This window comes from Ambystoma mexicanum, chromosome 7p, assembly GCF_040938575.1.
Source record: "Ambystoma mexicanum isolate Mex_15411 chromosome 7p, UKY_AmexF1_1, whole genome shotgun sequence".
NCBI classification, from domain to species: Eukaryota; Metazoa; Chordata; class Amphibia; order Caudata; family Ambystomatidae; genus Ambystoma; species Ambystoma mexicanum.
This window is the reverse complement of record NC_090939.1, coordinates 81,133,028-81,151,947: the sequence shown is the minus strand read 5'-3', so window position 1 is coordinate 81,151,947 and position 18,920 is coordinate 81,133,028. Positions and strand designations below refer to the sequence as shown.

The 18,920-nt window shown below is 45.6% G+C and overlaps 1 protein-coding gene across 1 annotated transcript in view; it reads right to left on the bottom strand.

Moving 5' to 3' along the window:
- Positions 1-18,920, bottom strand: part of POLQ (DNA polymerase theta) — a 1,553,125-nt gene that overhangs the window by 187,301 nt on the left and 1,346,904 nt on the right. Inside the window, exon 25 of the mRNA XM_069635828.1 lies at positions 11,360-11,478. Coding sequence (XP_069491929.1) covers positions 11,360-11,478 — 119 coding nt within the window. The remainder of the gene's footprint in view (positions 1-11,359; positions 11,479-18,920) is intronic.

Here is an 18,920-nt window from a genome sequence, read left to right as displayed (position 1 = left end):
CAGCATGTGGACTGGGGGCTACTCCCCAGCCTTTCAGTGCACCATAATGCATTCATTCTAGTTTCAGTCAGGGCAGGCTTAAGCATTTTGTCACACAACCAAAACCATAAACCCACAACACAGAATGTATATCGACTACTCGCTCCAAGCTTCAAACTAGTCTCCCCCGCCGTCCCCCCTCGCTGGAGCTTTGTGACTGCTTGACTAAGTTCTTTGACGATAAAATAGTTGCGATTACTACTATTCTTCTGACTTCCACCTTGCCCTATCCATCTTTGAGCGACTGTGGAGCTTCAGCTGACTGGTCTACTTTCCCAACTTTTACGGGCCTGGACATTTTAACTGCCATTAAAAAGCTAAAATTGGCATCACCCTCTGACCCCATCCCGTTTTCTATATCGAAAGATGTGTCGAGTGTAATTATCCAGTGATTGGTGAAGGCAGTTAATTAGTTTTCATCAGGGGTCATCCCTGATCTAAAGCACGCGCTTGTAATCCAGCTTCTTAAAAAAAAAGTATTTGGATCCACTGGTCCTTTCTAACTTTCGCCCTATTTCCCTGCGCCCATTTCTTATGAAACCTACTCGAGTCTCTGGTTTCTCGTCTTCTAGGCTATTTTCTTGAACTATCTGCCTTCTTTGACTCCTTTCAATCCGGTTTTCACCTGGGCTGAGGTACTGACTCTGTCTTGGCATCAATAGTTTATGATTTGATGCAGTTAGTGGACCAGGGCGGGGTGGGTGCCCTTATTAGATTAGCTCTTTTGGCGACATTTGACACAGTGGACCACCCCACCTTGGTCTCCAGTCTCTGCTAATTTCCCAAACCTAGTGAGTCCCCCAGCAGTTTTGCTGGATTTTTGGGGTTTATTTTTTTCTCCTGCTAAGAGTGAGACTCTTTTTCTCCCACTCTTAGGCATGATTTGAGTATGTCCTTTGACTGTGAATGTGTTTTATGGGCTATGGGGTCTTTTACCCCATAGGGCTTCATGTGTTTTTGGTATGTGTGTTACACAGCACCCTCAGTGCAGTAACACAGGGGTGTCATAGTGACCCCCAAACATAGACTCCATTCCCTGGGACTGACTATGGTCTCCCAGGGCATGTAAAGTCAGCATTGGCTTTACTAGTCTCTAATTGGGAACAGAAACAGTACAAACCATCATATTGTGGAAGTACTGGTAGGGGTAATTCGATTTCCCAGGGTCGAGTTTCTGGATGCAGCGTTGTATAGTAGCGCTGCAGAACCGGGATTTGCTCCATTGAGACGGCTTGCCGACTCCAAAGAAAACACACGAGTGGTTACCGACACCTTGTGTGTGTGACACTGTCCACATCCAGTGTCTTTTCCTTTGGAAAGAACACAGGGATCACGCGCTATTGGTTTCACACATTCGACCCAACCGGCCTGCAATATATTTGGCGGGGTGAAATACCACTTCTCTGCGGATCAAGATACAACAACATTATAACCAAGAAGAAAACGTAACCTTTGGCCGGAGCCTGTGTACAACACACGAGGAGACCTACCTGAGGTTCTTTACAATCTGGAAGCGACTATGAAGAAAAAATATACTTGGATTACCATTTGTAATACTTTGTGAAGCAAAAGAAACTAGCTCTTGGAAATTGAATGGAATTTGTCAAATAACATCAATCGGAACTTTGTTTTTAGAAATTGTCTTTGTTTGTAATGTATGTGTCCTGATGAGGTGCACCAGACGGATGCTGTATAGACCGTTCTGGCGGCCCGAAACTCGAGTCGACAATACCATAGAGCCTACTCCTCCCAGAGCTGGATTTAACTTGGGTTCATTTAGACAAAGTATGGGGATTAATGTGTGTCCATGAATAATCACCTTGGAATATCCACCCTGTGTTTTATATATTTTTATAAACAAAATAGTGTCAAATAGGCATGTTTTGAATTATCAAAGTGTCAAACCCAATGGATGGGATGTTCTGAGTCACAGAACAAAACTACCAGGATTGCGTTTTTTTGCACAAGTATGAGTGGTTGTTTGTATGTATGGGGATGAAAGAGTATGTAAGGAATATGTGAGATGTGAGGTTCTTTTTGGTTGATGTGATAAAATGTGTATTTTTTGACAATTGTTTTTTTATAGATGGTTTATTAATATTTTTGATATGCTCTTTTGTAAAAGTTTTCTACAATTAAAATACGATGAAATAAATTTGAAAGAAATTAGTTCCGACATGCTGTCTTGTGTCCTAAACATACTCTTTTTAAATAGTGTTTTTTTTGGAGAGGATTAGGTAACGTTTTCTACGTATGAATTTATAGGAATCAATAATAGGAGGATGTGCAGTTTATCTACGGGTAACTGCAACTTGTTTGTTTGAGTTTCTGGCTGGTGGCAGTGGATACCATGCGAAATATTCCACCGGAATATTTCCTATGGGATTTTCCCACTCATTTTAAACGCACCACTTTTTGGTGCAATGTTAAAGATACCGCCGGGTTATTTATTTAATATTTATTCCCCGGTTGGGCCACGTGCCAGGACTCGGTTTTAAAATGGCGTTTGTGTTCGCCTCTGAAACTCTAACCCAAGTCGAGCCCTTTGTTCCACTTTTTGGTGGGCTTTTCCACAGAAGCCCTCCAAATGGTGCCACTCTGTCTGGGGTCAACAGGACGTGTGCGAGGGGGATTAGGCACCCTGGACTGAGTTGCCTTGGCAACTCAAATCGCACTCTTGTGTGTGATTGGCCCAGTGGTGAGCCGCCCGGCTCACCACTTAGCATGTTTGAGTGACAGCCAGGCTGTTGAATGGGGGTTTTTCTGCATAAAAGCAGGGCTTTGGGGACTGGAACTTCAGAAGTCGCCACAGGACCTAAAGAATCTGAAGAGGGGAGAAGCTGAGCCATCTACAACGACGACACCACCGGTGGAGCCCTGCTGTACGAACTCACCCCTTCCCCGACGACAGAGGAGATCTTCTTCCAGGAGAGTCTTCTTCCCTTTGAGCTGGTGGGACCAACCAGTTCACCTTTTTCGCCTTCCTGGACGTCTTGTGGTCGAATCGCCCGTGCCAAGCACCTCGGCGGCCGGATAGCCAAGCTTCACCACTACCGCGAATAAAAGGGTTGTACCTTTTAACTGGGAAACTCTGCGGCTGGTTTCTTCCCTGGCAGTGCAACGACCTCCAGCTTTCTTCCTCGCCGAGATCCTCTCTTCCTCTGGTTGAAGCCATGACTTGCACCCACTGCCAGGAACAACTGCAACCGCTGCAGCTTTCTCACCATTTCAGGTACTGTGTCCCGCCTGGTCTCCCTTGCAACAGGTCTCCCTTGTCCAAGGTGTCCAGTAAATCCTTGACTTTCTAACTGGGTTGACCTCAGACCTGCTAACTGTACCTTTCTGAACTGATCCAACCTCTTTTGACTTTTCTGCAAAGACTTTGAGTGCATTTCCACTGTGTGATCTTGGGCACATTCCGCCTTGCTCTCTCCAAGAGTGGGCCTGGCCTATGAACTTTTTGCTCAACAGTAGACCCTGCCTTCCTTGACTTGCTCTGGCTTCTTAAAAGTGTTGGTACTGTGTTATTTTCCTACTCTGCCTTTTCTCTTCCTTTTTAAACTAATTATTGGAGTGCCATCTACGGTTACGCGCTCACGTCTGTTTTGCTAAATAAGTGGTGTCTTAGCCTAGACTTGTCGAATAATTAACTAGGGAGGTGTACATACTTATAGTGACTGTGTTTGAACTTTGAACTTGCTTGATATATTAGTGCCAGTGTATTTTCATAAGTGTGTTTTTAAATAAATAATTATATACTTTTATACCAAAGCTCTGGTCAGTGTTTGCTTGTTCTACTGTGTCTTAGGCAGTATGTAGAGTATACACAATAGGGCCAAACTCTTCTTGAGAGAAGTCCGACTGCTCAGCCACAACTACCAGGTAAATCTGGGTGGTGCAGACTTCTACCAATTGGGTTTACTGCTTACTCCTGTAGTCTTAAACTTTTTGCAGTGGTCCCTAAGGGAACTGCACAGGTTTCTACCTTACACCCTTATTAGATTAGATCTTTTGGCGGCATTTGACACAGTGGACCACCCCACCTTGGTCTCCAGTCTCTGCCGCTAGCCTATCTCGTCAGGGCTTGGCCTGGTTTGCTTTTTTGGCAGGACGCTCACAGTCTGTTTCTCTGTCACCTTTTCAGTCTCAACCTGTACCTCTGTTATGTGGAGTCCCTCAGAGCTTCTCGTTGTCTACCACTATGTTCAACATTTACATTCAGCCGCTTCTTGGCATCATCCACGTAGGTGGCTTCCTGTGCTACCCCTATGCCGACAATACACAGATTATTCTGCGGCTCCCCCTTTCTCAGCCTGATACGGCTGTTCGGGTGAGGAGTTGCCTGGAGGCTGTGGGTGGATGGATGGCCAGGCACTGGCTTAAGTTGAACGGGGAGAAGACATAGGTGCTGGTAGTTGGTACCGCTAATCCTTTTGAGAGTTCTGGCCCACTAGTTTGGGCCCTTTGCCCACACCAGTTTCATCGGTCAAAGACCTAGGCATCAAGATTGTGTCTTCTTTATCCATGGCGGATCAGGTGTCAGCCACTTGTCAAAATGGTCACTTCAAGCTGCAGACACTACGCAAGGTTTTGCCTTATATTACAATTAAATGTCATGCTCCTGTAGTCTACTCACTAGTAATCAGTGGAATTGATAATTGTAATGTGCTTTATTTGGCTGCACCGCACTATCTGCTCCACCGTCTCCAGCTGCTGCACAACATGGCTGATAGAAACGATTCTTCGCCGCATGGTGCACATATGACTCCCATTCTTCAGCAGCTCCACTGGCTCCCAGTTGAGCAACGTGTGAGCTTTAAGTCTCTGTGCTTGGTACACAGAGCCTTTTACAAAAAATGGGCAGAATATCTTCAGGTGAAGTTTTGCCCTTATGTTCCCCGAGAGCAGTCCTCCCCCAGTCTTCTTTGACTATCTCAGTTCCTAGGTGTAGGCTCTCTCGGGTTGGAGGTTGTGCTTTCTCAGTGGCTGCGGCAAGGGCTTGAAATTCTCTTCCTCTTCACCTGCGTGCTATTGAGGCCTATTTTTCTTTCCGGCGGGCTTTGAATTTCTTTTTTAGTTTCTTGTGGGTACTCAGCCAGTGCGCACATTGCTTAGGGTAAAGACCCATGACGCCTTTGGGCGACAGATGCGCTTTCAAGTGTTGATAACAAAATAAAACATTTAGATAGCTTCCACCCCAAGGGTGAACCCACAACTTTGAAAAACAAATTGGTACAGCAAAGGAAATCATGATGCCACCAGTGGCCATCTTGTCTCTGTGTTGGAATCCATTTATGGCAGGGATGGGTATCCAAAAAGTGGAGGATACCTAGAGCCAGGGTCACATTAGCATATGGCTGCCACCAGCCCATAACCAGTTCTGTGGGCAAAACACATGTGCGTAAAAAAGATACACTAGGGGTACAGGATTGTACCCCTACCCATGGGTGCCTGTGAGGTGGAAGTGGTATATCAAAAGGGGTAAGGGGGAGGGTGGGGGAGACTGTCACTAATGAACTGGGAGGCGAGGCTGCTGGACACTTAAATACCAGAGACAGGGAGCACAGCAAGCTCTGCAGGAGCAGTGTGCTGAATGCTGCTGAAACAGGATGCATGTCAGAATCAGGAGAGGGTGGGGATGAAAGGCAAAGGAGTGGCTAAAGTGGGAACAGGTGGGGAAATCTAGTGGGGTGAACCGGTGGCATGCCGGTATTAATGAAGTTTGCTTTCTCTCTCTGTTCGTCTCTGGGGAAAAGGAGTGGCGCGAACAAGGAGGGGGAGGGAGAGAGAGCAACAAACGCCAGCGAGGAGGCGTTCATATGGGCATACTGAGCGAACTACCGGAGTTCAGGAGCAGGTAGCAGCTAGGAAGAAGGGAGCCAGCCTGTGCTGCAGGTGAAATGCGCACCCGAGAGGAATGGACATTATGCTGAAGAAACAATAAGGAGCCTGAAAACTGGTGAGGAACGAGGAACACCACCGACGAGGGAGAGTGTAACAAGCTGGGACTTTTGTGTACTTTCCAAGCCATCAGCGGCACTGACAAGTAGAGCAAGGTCCAGTCTGTGCTGCTGAGATCTAAGACTTGCGGGCCATGTGAATCAACGCTACCGGGGGACTCCTATGAACAGCTGGAGTTTGTGACAGACGCTCCCGGGCTACATGTTGTTCAGAGGAACTTTCGGTGATAAGATTTGATTGACATTAAGAGACCGCGGATCGCGGAACACGCGGAAACCCCCGAGGACAAAAGTGGAGCAACCCTTGAACTACAAGGGCAAGTGATTAGGGAAGAGGGAGGGGGGTTACCACAGAGGTGTTTGTGCTGTAACAATGCCCAGATCAAGACATGGTACACAGGTTTGTCAGAGGCAAAAAAAAATATATATACCACATGTGAAACCGCACTACTGCATCTGTGTCAGTTGTCGGATCACCAGCTTGTGACAAGTGGCGGCAGCGGTGGGATTTGAAGAGCAATGCCATGGAGGCCATCCTGAAAGCATTGACAGAAGGCCAACAACTGCAGCAGGCGCTACAGAGTCAACAGGCTCAGGCGGATAGACAGACTTTTCAGCAGGCTCTGCAGGTGCAACAGGCACAACTGTTGTATGCAACCAATATGAAGAGACAGGTACCTGCCACAGTGTTGCAAAAATATATATCAGGGACGACCCGGCTAATTTCTTTGTAAATTTTGAGTGGGTGGCAAGGAATGTCAGTGGCCCTAAGAGCGATGGAGCCATTACATTGCCCCCTTGATGACGGGAGAGATGTAGAGAGCCTACAAGGTGGCTAATCCCACTGGGGACACTCATAATGTGAATATGAAGAAAACAGCATTGGAAAGGCTCGGCCACAATGAGGAAACCCACCGATTAAGTTCTGGGAAACAAAATTGTTGCCAAATGAGAACCTTCGACAATTGCTCTACAGGTTAGAGGAACTGGCGGATAAATGGCTGTCAGACTGCAACCATGACAACAAACGAAATGGCAGAGCGAATCGTCTTGGAACAATTTGTCGAGGCTTTGACGATTCCAGTCCAGAGATGGGTGAAGCAACACCATAGGCTTAGCCTGGCGGAAGCAGTCAATATCTCCTTCTGCATATCAAAAGGCTTGCCAGGGCCGAACGACATATGGGCAGACTAGTCGAGTCATGGGAGTGATCTGTGCCGAAGCGGGCTCGGAAGGGGGTCTAACAACATACCCCAAAAACCAGAGGCCGATGGAGGAGTACTGAACTGGTCCAATATGCTGTTACAGAGGAGTCCGCAATGCTATGAGTGTGGAGAATGGGGCCATATTGCCCAAATGTGTCTGAGGAAGACTAAGGCGAAGCCTATGGAGATAGGGATGTTTGACCCGACCCAGGATGGGAATTATTCAGAGTATCTTCGGGCTTCCACCAAGACTGCAGTCTCCCTACTGAGGCAGAAGTAGATGGAATAGCCACAAGAGCCCTGGTGGACTCTGGAAGCTTACAGACAGCCGTCAACTGGTAGGAGCAATGGAAGTGCGGGTGGAAGGATTCCGATCTGGTGTATGCATGGTGATGTAAATACATATCCTACCAAAAATATCAGGGTCAAATTGGCGGGAGAACAATTAAAAATCAAAGCAGACATGCTCCCTGAATCTCTAGCCGTAGGGTAGGATGTGTCTGCAATGCCTAAGATTATACGACATTTGGAAGAGAGTTGGTTGGACAGCGCCCCCTTTCATGGAGAGATTACAGAAGCACGACCGGGATGGGCTAGCAAAAGCTGTGCTGAGAAAAGGAAAATGCAGAGGCTGTGGCATGAGAAAGTCATGATGGCGGTCGCCTTCGATTGGAAGATCGATGAACAGGGGTACAGTTACCGACTAGCACATGAGCTGGACCTGACCCTACGGAATGCACGAGTGGCCACTGAGGAGGAGAGAAAAGGGCACGGGCCCTATTTCACCCAGCATAAAGGCTTGTACTGCCAGGTGGTTCCCCAACCTGATGAAGAGCTTCTTAGGCAATAACTAGTACCACCATATTACGGTCCACTGTTCTAGAAGTGGCCCATGTACAGGTGGGAGAGGGATATTTGGGATCTGAAAAGACACTTCACAAAATCCTGGCCTGTTTTCTTTGGCATGGGGTGTATGTTCAGACCACTCGGTTCTGCCAACAGTGTGGCTCATGCCAGAGGAACAACAAATCTATCATTCTCAAAGCACCTCTACAAACAATGCCATTAATGCGGGAACCATTCCACAGGATTGGGATGTATATTGTGGGACCCTAGGACCCCACTAACTGGGGCCATAGATATTTGCGGGTGATTGTGGATTATGCCCCCAGGTACCCAGAGGCTTTTCCCCTGCGGAGGATCACCACCCAACAAGTCTGAAGTACTGATGCCTTTTCATTGCTTGAGTGGGGATTCCCAAGGAGATCATAATGGATCGAGGGATCAACTTTCTGTTAGCCACCCTCAAGCAGGTGTGCCAAATGTTACACATAGACCATCTAAAAACTCCAGTCTACCATCCCCAGACCGAATGTCTGGTGGAGAGGTGTAACCAGACCATCAAACAGATGCTGAGAAAAACCCTGACGCCTGCAGACAAGGATTGGGATAGGTTAGTTCCCTGGATTCTCATGACCCTTCGGAACACCCTGCAGTCCTCTACTGGATTTGCCCCCTTTGAACTGATGTTCGGCAGACAATTAAGGACCCTACTCGAAAGAGGAATGGGAAGTGCAACCCCAGCAAGAGGTTTCCCTGACAGACCATGCTCACAAATTGAAAGGATTGAGAAACTTCAGGCCATTGCCCACACCCATTTGCATCAAGCCCAATGCCTACAAGACACCCAATATAACAAAGGGACCCGAATTCTGAGATTCCAGGTGGGAGAAAAGGTTTTGGTCCTATTCCCAACTTCCGAAAACACGAAGTTGGTGGACCGTATACGTTAGAACAAGTCCTAGGGCCAGTCACCTATAAAGTCAAACGGGAAGACGGAAGATTCCCAGTACAAACCTACCACGTCAACCTCCTAAAGACGTGGGTGGAACCTACCCCTATGATAGCACTGACCTACCCTCTCCCCCCCTTAGCAACACCCCGGATTACCAGGTCGGACCACGAAAGGTTATCATAAGATAAACACTGTTCCCGGAACCACAGTGAGATTACGACCCTATAGGATCCCGGAAGCCAGGATTCAAGTAGTCAACCAAGAAATACAAGTAATGCTGGATATGGGGGTATTCAAGCACTTTCACAACCAATGGTACTCACCAATTGTGTTGGTGCTGAAGCTGAATGGAAGCATCCGATTCTGCATGGACTTCTGGAAATTGATTGAGGTATCAAAATTCAACGCATATCCAATGCCCCGGATTGAGGATCTACTGGATAAGCTGGGAAAGGCGTTGTACCTCACGAGTTGAATGAGTTGGAGCGACCTATCCTGCTCATCAGTCAGAAACTGTTGCCAAATTAGCAGGTCTATGCCACTATTGAGAAGGAGTGTTTGGCGGTGAAGTGGGCTATTGAATCTCTACAATACCATCTCTTGGGCTGCAAATTCACTCTGGTGACGGACCATGCACCGTTGGTTTGGATGGCCATGAATGAAGAGACAAATCCCCAGATTTTGCGATGGTTTCTGACCTTGCAACCCTTCTCCTTTAAGACAGTACATCGGCCGGGTAAACTGCTGGCGCAGGTGGATTTCCTTGCTCAAGCTCATGCCCTGGCGAACAACAGGGCTTGGTGAAGGGGTGGGGGGGACGGGGCTGTGATGTGAAAGCAGTATATCAAAAGGGGGGAGATGGCGTCACTAATTAACTAGGCTGCAGGGCTGCTAGACGCTTAAAATACTAGAGCCAAAGAGCACAGTGGGAGCAGTGTGCAGAATGCTGGCGAAACGGGATGCATGTCACAATCAGGAGGGGGTGGGTAAAGTGGGAACAGTTGTGGAAATCAGGTGGGGTGGACCGTTGGCGGGCGGGTATTAATAAGGTTTGCTTTCTCTCTAAAGTTTGGCTGCAGGGGAAAGGAGCAGAGCGAGGAAAACCGAGGAAGGGGAATGACGGCAACGAACGCCAGCGAGGAGGCGTTCATATGGGCATACAGGACTACTGGAGCGGGCAGCAGCTAGAAAGAAGGGAGCCAGCCTCTGCTGCAAGTGAAATACACTAACCCGAGAGGAATGGTCATTATGCTGGAGAAACGATATGGAGCCTGAAAGCTGGTGAGGAACACAGAACACTGTCGAGGAAGAGGGTAACCAGCTGGGACATTTGTGTACTTTCCGAGGCATCAGCGGCACAGAGAAGTAGAGCAAGGGTCAGTCTGTGCTGCTGAGACCTAAATATTGCTGGCCAGGTGGATCGCTGCCACCCGGGGACTCCATTGAATAGCTGGAGCTTGTGACAGACGCTCCCGGGCTACAAGTTGTTCAGAAGAACTTTCTGGGAGAAGATTGGATTGGCATTAAGAGACCACAACAGTGGAACACAGCCAACGTGCTAGCCTGAGGACAAAAGTGGAGCAATCCCTGAACTACAAGGGCAAGCGATTGGGGAAGAAGGAGAGGGGTCACCACAGAGGTGATTGTGCTATAACAACACTCAGAACAGGACCCGATACATAGGGCTATCGGAGGCTGTTGAGGTGCTGAAAAATAAAAATAGCACACGTGAAACCACACTACCGCATCAGTGTAATTTGTCAGATGACCAACTTGCCCTAACGGTATCCCATGGGTACTGTTCACCAAGAACAGAATGAAGAGCTGCACTGCCAGGTGTCCAGACTGCACTGGGCAGAAAATAAGCAGAACATTCAGTTTAAGGAGGTAAAGGACAAAGAGGCCTTGTCCCTCCAATGCATTTCCAGCATCACACTATATTTGCTCAGACATGTGAGATGCCTGTAACTTTTTCTTTTCTTTTTTTTTTTTTTTTTTAGAAGACTTTTCCTCTTTGTGCAATATCCCTGCCGGGTGGCCTGTATGGGGATATAATATATATGTATTGCATAAGGTGCATAATATATTTTTTTATTAATACCATCAAAAAGCACCAGTTGATATTGTTAATTATGTCATGGAAGATCACAAACAATTTCTAACCAATACAAAGCTCCTGACTGTACTGTCATTGTTGCTTTTATGTGCCTTTACAGATCACCAAATGATAAACCTTTCCTGATAGATTATGTCATAAGAACACAGACATCTAACCTCACTGCACTCCCCTGTCCCATCAGTTGTACCATTTATACAGTTATGTTGTCCCTCAAGAAGGGTGCATGAATAAAAACGCTTACCTGGGAAAGGCACAAAAGCGTGTCTCATGCTAACAGAAAATGGGATGCCCTTCTCTGCAGGCATCTGTTCCATTAGGAGTTTAGGGCCGTTTGGCAAACCGTTGTATCGCTTTTTACCTCTGGAAGGACAAAACCATTTGTTAAGATCATACTCAAAGATTGAAAAGTCTATTTCAATTTCCAGATTATAATATGGCACACAGGGACTGTCTGCCACTGAGATCTTTTTTTTGTTTAAGTACCTGAATACAATTGGAATACTAATTAAGTCCCCATGTGAGAGATTAATCAATTTACACATTGGCACATCACATAAACTAACAGAAGTTTGTTTCCTTTCAAAAATATTATAGAAGGCTACTCACCACATAATACAGTGTGCCTAGTCCATAGCCTGCTTCTTCCATTCTTGTGGGATTTCCTGGGTGGAGATGGGACTGCAGAGTACTGTGCAGCAGGATTTGAAAAAAATGAAATGGCTGAGGTGCATATGTGGACATGCCAATGCACACGACTTGCCCCTTCTGCCCTTGGGCCAGTCCTTTCTTTGTAGAGGGGATGGAGGCAAGGGTACTGTGTACAGCAAGTCAAAATAAATGGTTACTTATCTGTAAATCTACTTCTCCAGCACTATCTTTTATATAGTCATATGCTTATTTGAATATTCCCTAACATTGAAGTGGCACAGCACCCTCTACCCCAAACTATCACAGCCATGCTGACCTTGTAACACCATCCCTTCTCACTCAAACCTCCGATTCAAAGCACCTGACCACAAGAGACCCACTCAAAGGAGTCTGGGGAGGGATAGGGAGGAATATCGCATTTTAATCTATAAAAGTCACTAAGGCTGAAGAACACTATATTTACAGGTAAGAAACCATACATTCTCCAGCACTGGATTGTTTATAGATTCACATGCTTATTTCAATATAAACAGACTAGTGGACAATATTTACTTGGGCGACGGGCACATTTGAAGATCATTTTCAAGGCCACTTGGTTCAGCATGGTATCCGTTCTTGTGCATTTACCCATGAAACAGTGCTCTCAGAATGCACTCATAGATCTCCAGGCTGCTGATAAAAAGACTTCTCTTACAGAGAGGTGTTACCATGCCTGGTAATTGTTGCTTGGCTGCCACATAGCAGAACTTAATGCAGTCTACAATCCATCTGATTATTGCAACTTTAGAGACCAAGTGTCCCTTCCTGGTTGCACACGAAAAGTTGTGATGGTATGGAGCAATCCTTCCACCACTGTAGAGGGATCTTTCAAGAAAACTCCTAGATTCACTTATTGACAATATGGTCAGAGACCACCTGCGCTAGTAACTAAATGCAATGGAAGAGTACATTTGTCCAAATGAAATTTGATTTACAGTGTAGATGATGAAAATGCCTATTCACTGACCCAGAGTGCGGAAGTTATTGCAACAAGAATATTTTCTTCAACTGGAGATCTGAAACCTGCAGAATGCATGTGTTCAAAGGGCAATGACATGAGGCTTTGGAAAATATTCAACTTCCAAGCCATGCAGGTGTCTTAAATGGATTAACTTTATGGTAATACATCCTTAAAGTACTTAACAAGAGGATTGACAGGGGCAGATCTGCTAGCTCAACTCATATGGAAGAAGTTATAGTCCAACACTCCACCCAATGAAGAAGAAATATGCTAAAGAAAATGACCTTGTTATTAACATGAATAAAACAAAAGCCATGCTTGTCACGGGTCAGTGTAAATCCGGTCACCCTGGTTACTGAAATTGGCAATATTTAATATGTTGGTCCTGAGTGACCTATCATGGCTCGATCTTTTGGAGGGTAACTTCTGGAGGAGGATGCTTAACTTGGCCCAGTCTAACTGTATGGCTTATTTACGACTTGTTGCATTGCGTACCCAATTGCTAATCCGCAGAGGGATCTTGTATATTAAATCACAATGTAACCCCTTATGGCCTCTTCTGGGAATGTTAGTCAGTAATTATGGGTCTGATACTTTGGGCAAGTGTGGCAAGGCTTGGTTTGGGAAATTGAACCTGGAGTGCTTTGCTAGAATTGATTGGTTCCCAGATTTTGATAGGGGCACAGGTTTTCAGGTGCTGAAAAATATTTACATGGATAAAATGCAAAAATGGGATTGGGTAATGAACTATAAACATCTCTACACATTACAGAGTTATAAATATGTGGCCCTGGTTACACACGATTTAAAACCCCAACACTATGTATTGCGGAGCCCTACTCCAGCGATACAGAGTTCTAGACTCAGTTTACGTATAAATCAACTCCCCTTGTTGGCTATACAAGGTGGTTACACCACAATGCCTATGTAAGAGAGAATAAGTTGAATTTGTAAACTTCACGGTAAATAGGAGACAGCACATGTTTTTACGGAGTGTACACAGTGGGCATCCAATTATATGTGTATTTTTGGACAGGTTGTAGGCTTGTTATGACTCAATTAATTCTGAATAGCTTTGGGACTACTGACTAAACACTGATTATGAAACAGTACATATTGCGTTGTTTAGACTGTGGGAAATTATTAGTAAATACTTTAAAATTTGATTGAAAATTTAAATCGGTATTAGCTATGTATGTATGCATATAGATATTTCAGATGTTCGAATATACTGGGATCTTAGGTCATTGTCAGATACTGTAATGTGTTTTAGATATTTGCTGGACGAATCTAAACTTAAATCTGAAATTGTATTTTAGGTGTTTTTTATATTTATATTTGATGTGTTTGTTTTAGGGATTGATATTTATACTTGTAGATGTTATTTGTTTGCTTTACAAATAGTTTTAAAATTGTCATTGTATGTTTAAATATATTTGTAAAAGTTCTTATGAACTAAATACAAATAAAAATAATAACCAGTTAACTCCCTGCCAGTTTGTGGTTCTGGAATGGGATTTGAATTTAGTTTTAACATTTCTTAAAGGCGCTCTGTTTGAGCCCCTTCATTCCTGTTCTATTAGGTAACTCACCCTTAAGGTGATTTTCCTGGTTGCCATCACTTCCACGAGATGGGCAAGTAAGCGCCAGGCATTGTCCTCCATATTAGTTTTTTTCCCCAAAGAGAAGGTGAGGTTGAGAGTGAGACCCTCTTTTCTGCCGAAGGTGGTCTCAGATTTCCATCTCTCTCAGAAGATGCATCTTTCTTTGTATTTTCTTCCGCCTCACACATCCAATGTAGAGGAACGATTCCATCGTCTGGACCCGGTGCGGGCCCTTAAGTTCTAGGTCTCTCATACTAGAGAGACTAGGAAGAATGACTAGCTTTTCATTGGTTACGCTGGCGCTCGTGTTCGCAGGGCTGTGACCAAACAGACACTGCCCAGGTGGATCATTCTCTGCATCTCAGAATGCTACTATCTGGCTGTGAAGGATGGTTCCATGTGATAAAATCGCAGCAAAAATTGCCGTGGTAACAAAGTAACGCAGCAAAAATGCCACCGTCTTTGCGCAGCAATCCATGTAAAACATGTGGGGGACACCCCTGGACCCATTATACCATTTAAGTGGAGCGGGGGACACCCCCACAACCTCCGCTCCCCTTAAATGGTATAAAGGGGCACACTTTTACCGGATCAAATCACAGCATTTTTGCCACAATATTTTTTTACCGCGACATTTTTGCTGCAATATTATTACCCGATACCTGAAGGATGTGTCTGAGGGTCTTTGCACATGTTTGCTAGGCAATACTGCTTGGATTCTGTCATGCTCGTCTTACCTTCTGGAGCCAGTGGGAGTGCCGTGGGTCCACCACCTCCTCTACCAGGTCTCCTGGGATTGGAGTAATGTACAACACCAGAAAGGCCTAGTGAGGGGAATGGGCTTTCAGATGTAGGTTGTCCTTCGTATTGCGACACCCTCCTCCCTGGGGGCTGGTAGTGTAACTCTCCCAGGATGATGTGGACAAGGAGAACAAGTTAGTGTATACGCAAACTATCCCCTCTCATTTCCTGTAACCCTCCCCTACTCTTAGTCACTCCCGGAGTATGCCATTACCGGACGATGGAACGCGAAGATGGTGAGGATCTGCCAACTATTCCCTCCAGTTAGGTAGGCACTGGGGGAGGGGCGGCTGTAGACCAGCTACCCCTGGTTGATGTGGTAGGTGCTGTTGACACCTCTGTTCTTTCCATGCAGCAGCTAGGTGAGCGCGCCAGTCGCTTCACTGGTTGCTATCCCAATATTCTTGTCGAACTTTACTAAACCATACAGTAGCAAGGTTCTCTTGCCTTCTACCAATTATGCGCTATATATACACATGTTAATAAGGTCTCATCTGCCGATAGGTGTCGTGTGTGTCGAAGGAGAAGCTGCGGGCCTCTGCCAACAATTAAGAGTTCTTCCATGCTCAAGTGCGTATATAGTAAGCTGGCGAGACGCGCGTAGTTGTATGGGTGGGCGAAGCTTGGAAAAGCAGTGGGAGTCTTTTCTGCAGCAAGATCCGTGCGAGGGGCCGCCGCGCTGCTGAAAGAGAGATGCGGCGAGGGTCAGCGCAGGAAAGCAGTGCACAGGTAACTTTACTGACTGTGCTCTTGTATCTTGATTGCAAGTCGAGGAAACACGAGTCAGCGGAGCGTGCTAGAGACGGGTAAGATCTCGGAGTTGGAGTCAACGCCAAGCACGGGAAGGGCGTGGCCTAAAATAGCCCTAGGAGTACCCTGGCTTCCAGAGACCTGTGGCAAAGGTAGCTGGGAGTTGTGGTCTTTAGTATGCCTTTGTCTTTGGGCGCTCAGTGACTGTGTCCAAGTAGAGCATGATCTGTATATGTCCCCAGGGTGCTGTGTATGTGGTGGAGGCAAGAGAGAGGCAACTGGACAACCCCTAAAGAGGTGGCCCTGACAGATTCCCTTGCAGGCCACGGTGCCCATTTTGGTAGGGCAGTATTCCAGAGATTTCTGGTTTAGATGGTGTCCTTGCTTCCTCCAGATTGCGTACTGCTTTGGCAGACTACTATAGATGAGGAAACCATGGGAGGAAAGAATCCATTAGAACGACAAACTCTGGAGTGTATTGCACTCCATGGGAATGCCAGGCGAGATGTTAAATATCTTAGTCTATATGCACAGTAACCTGAGGCAAAAGTAAGACGGGGAAATCAGAGCCAAGAAACCCAAGCATTCAAGATCTCCCGTTGAGTGCGACAGGGTTGTGTCCTGACCTCATTAATTTTCAATCTCTATATAAACTCACTGCCAAATATCCTAGCTGACTTGGTGAGCGATGTCCCAAGGATGTGTGCATTTTTGTATGCAGATGAGGCAATCCTAATGGCTAGAACAAAACAAGCCCTTCAAAAATTGATAGACGGATTTGCTAATTATATGAGAGACAGAGGCTTAGTAATTGACGTAGAAGTCGAGGTTTATGTGTGTTGGCAATACTAAACTACGGGGGAACACCATACTGGTAGCACGGAAAAGTCTTGAGTAGGTCACGTAGTTTTGCTATCTTGGGGTAATTGTCTCTAGTGATTTGGGCTGGTCACCACACAAAGCAGTAAACTACAAAGGCATCACAAATAAACAGCTCAATCCAGAGATTTGGGGCAAAACTGGGTGGATTTCCCATGGATCATACAATGCAAATTGTCGCAGCTAAATCAACACATACAGTGCGGCTGAGTGGGGTTACTATAAAATAGATAACTGAAAACAAATTCTTAAGGAACATCATGGGTTTACCTCAGGGCTTCCCAGGGAACCTACTACACAAGGAACTTGAGCTGGCTTAGATAGAAGACCTCATAGCAATACAACCGTTGATTTATTGGCTGCGTCTGTGGGAGAGACAATTATCGAAAACTAGGGCCCTTGTGAAGGATCGCATGGCCACAAATTTGTGGACTGCCTCGTCTTGGTGAAAGTGTATAAAATCTTCTATACTAGAGGTTGGCCTTGATTATTTGTTTAGTGATGAGTCGCAAATAGGTAACACCACCAAAGGAGAGCTAATAGAGGCCTTCTACCCTCAAAAAGCAAGGATAAGGAACAAAAATTACTTGCAGAAACAGCGTCCAATTTTATTATCGTAATGTTGCCTTTAATAAGGCAAGGCCATTATATGTCCAATGGTTTGTCACCGCAAGGGAAAGAGAAGAGCAGTTATTATGGTCCTCAGAGAAAACCTCTTATTAGAGAAAGGGTGCCCTCTTTACTAACAAATCGCACTGTGAGGAGAAACTAACCTAGCTGTGAGTGATAAAAATTATTTCTTTAATTTTCTATTTTTTTATCCCACTGTAACAAAACTAAGAAAGATTTTTACAATCCCAGCACTAAGAACCTCCAACATCATACATTTGCAATTAGCACTTACATTTTTATCATCAGCCCCAGATTTGCCGACGACTCAAAGTGCATTTGAATACTGAACGGGAACTTATGTTACGTAGGCAATGTTTATGTACTGATAAATGATTCTAGTATACTTTCGTGGATTACATGATTTTGACTGGATTTAATGTTTTTTTTATTGTTGCAACATCTTAATTCTCTGTTCTTTGATGGGAATTTATATTTCCGAATAAAGATTTTATCACTCACGCATTCATTAGAACAACAAGTTACTTACCACTCAGTAATGTTCTTTCTTATGGATGCTACTCACAGATTCCTCCTCGCCCTCCCTATCTGCCCCTCAGTGCGGGAAGCTAGTACACTGTACACCATAGGTCCTATGGTCCTTCAGCGTCAGAGTGCTAGGGAAAAAGGGTGAAACTGTGGCCATGGGGCGCAGCACTGCTATATGTACCAACCCCAAATTCATGTCCTGGCACAGGGCACGTAGAGGCATCGGGCAGAGCCGTGCTGAACCCCCCGCAGCAGAAAGGTTTCTGGAGAACAGCTGCGCTGGGATAGAGCTATCATAGATGAGAAATTTGTGGGAGGAACATCCATCAGAAAGCACTTTAGAGAAGTAACTAATGTGTTCTTAGTGGTGTTGAGTGTCCCCTCAGCAAACAAAGCACCATGGATATATTTAGGAGACCCAAAATTCGACAGGCCCACATGGGGGGATGGGTCATCAGCATCATTTTGTAGGTTAAAGTCCCCTCACAGATGCAGTAAATTATGGGTTCTAGGGGTTTGTTGGTGTTTTGCTCCCAGAAATGCCATACATTCTTCGGAACTAGAGTATTTGAGAGTATTTGCGAAAAGGCCCAGGGCTATAAACCTGGTACAACAGCATTCGCCAAGTGTAGTTGCTGTTCACTATTAACCCAGAACAGCCAATTGTGCAGGTAGACGGAAAAATACTTTAGTTGCATAGATGTGCCACCACTGGCGCTAGTAACCTTGGTAAATATTCTTGGTGCTGAGCACAACCTGAAAGGCAGAAGCTTGAATTGCTAATGTCAATCCACCACCAGGAACCTGCGGAAGCGCTGATACATGTGTAAACTTGAACATGCAAAAGATCATCCTGCATGTCTAGGGAGCATATGCAGTGTGTCTGGCTCGCAACTTTGGGATCATCTCCATGTTCTGAGGTGCATGGCATACATCAGGCCCTTGGATGACTTTATTTCAAC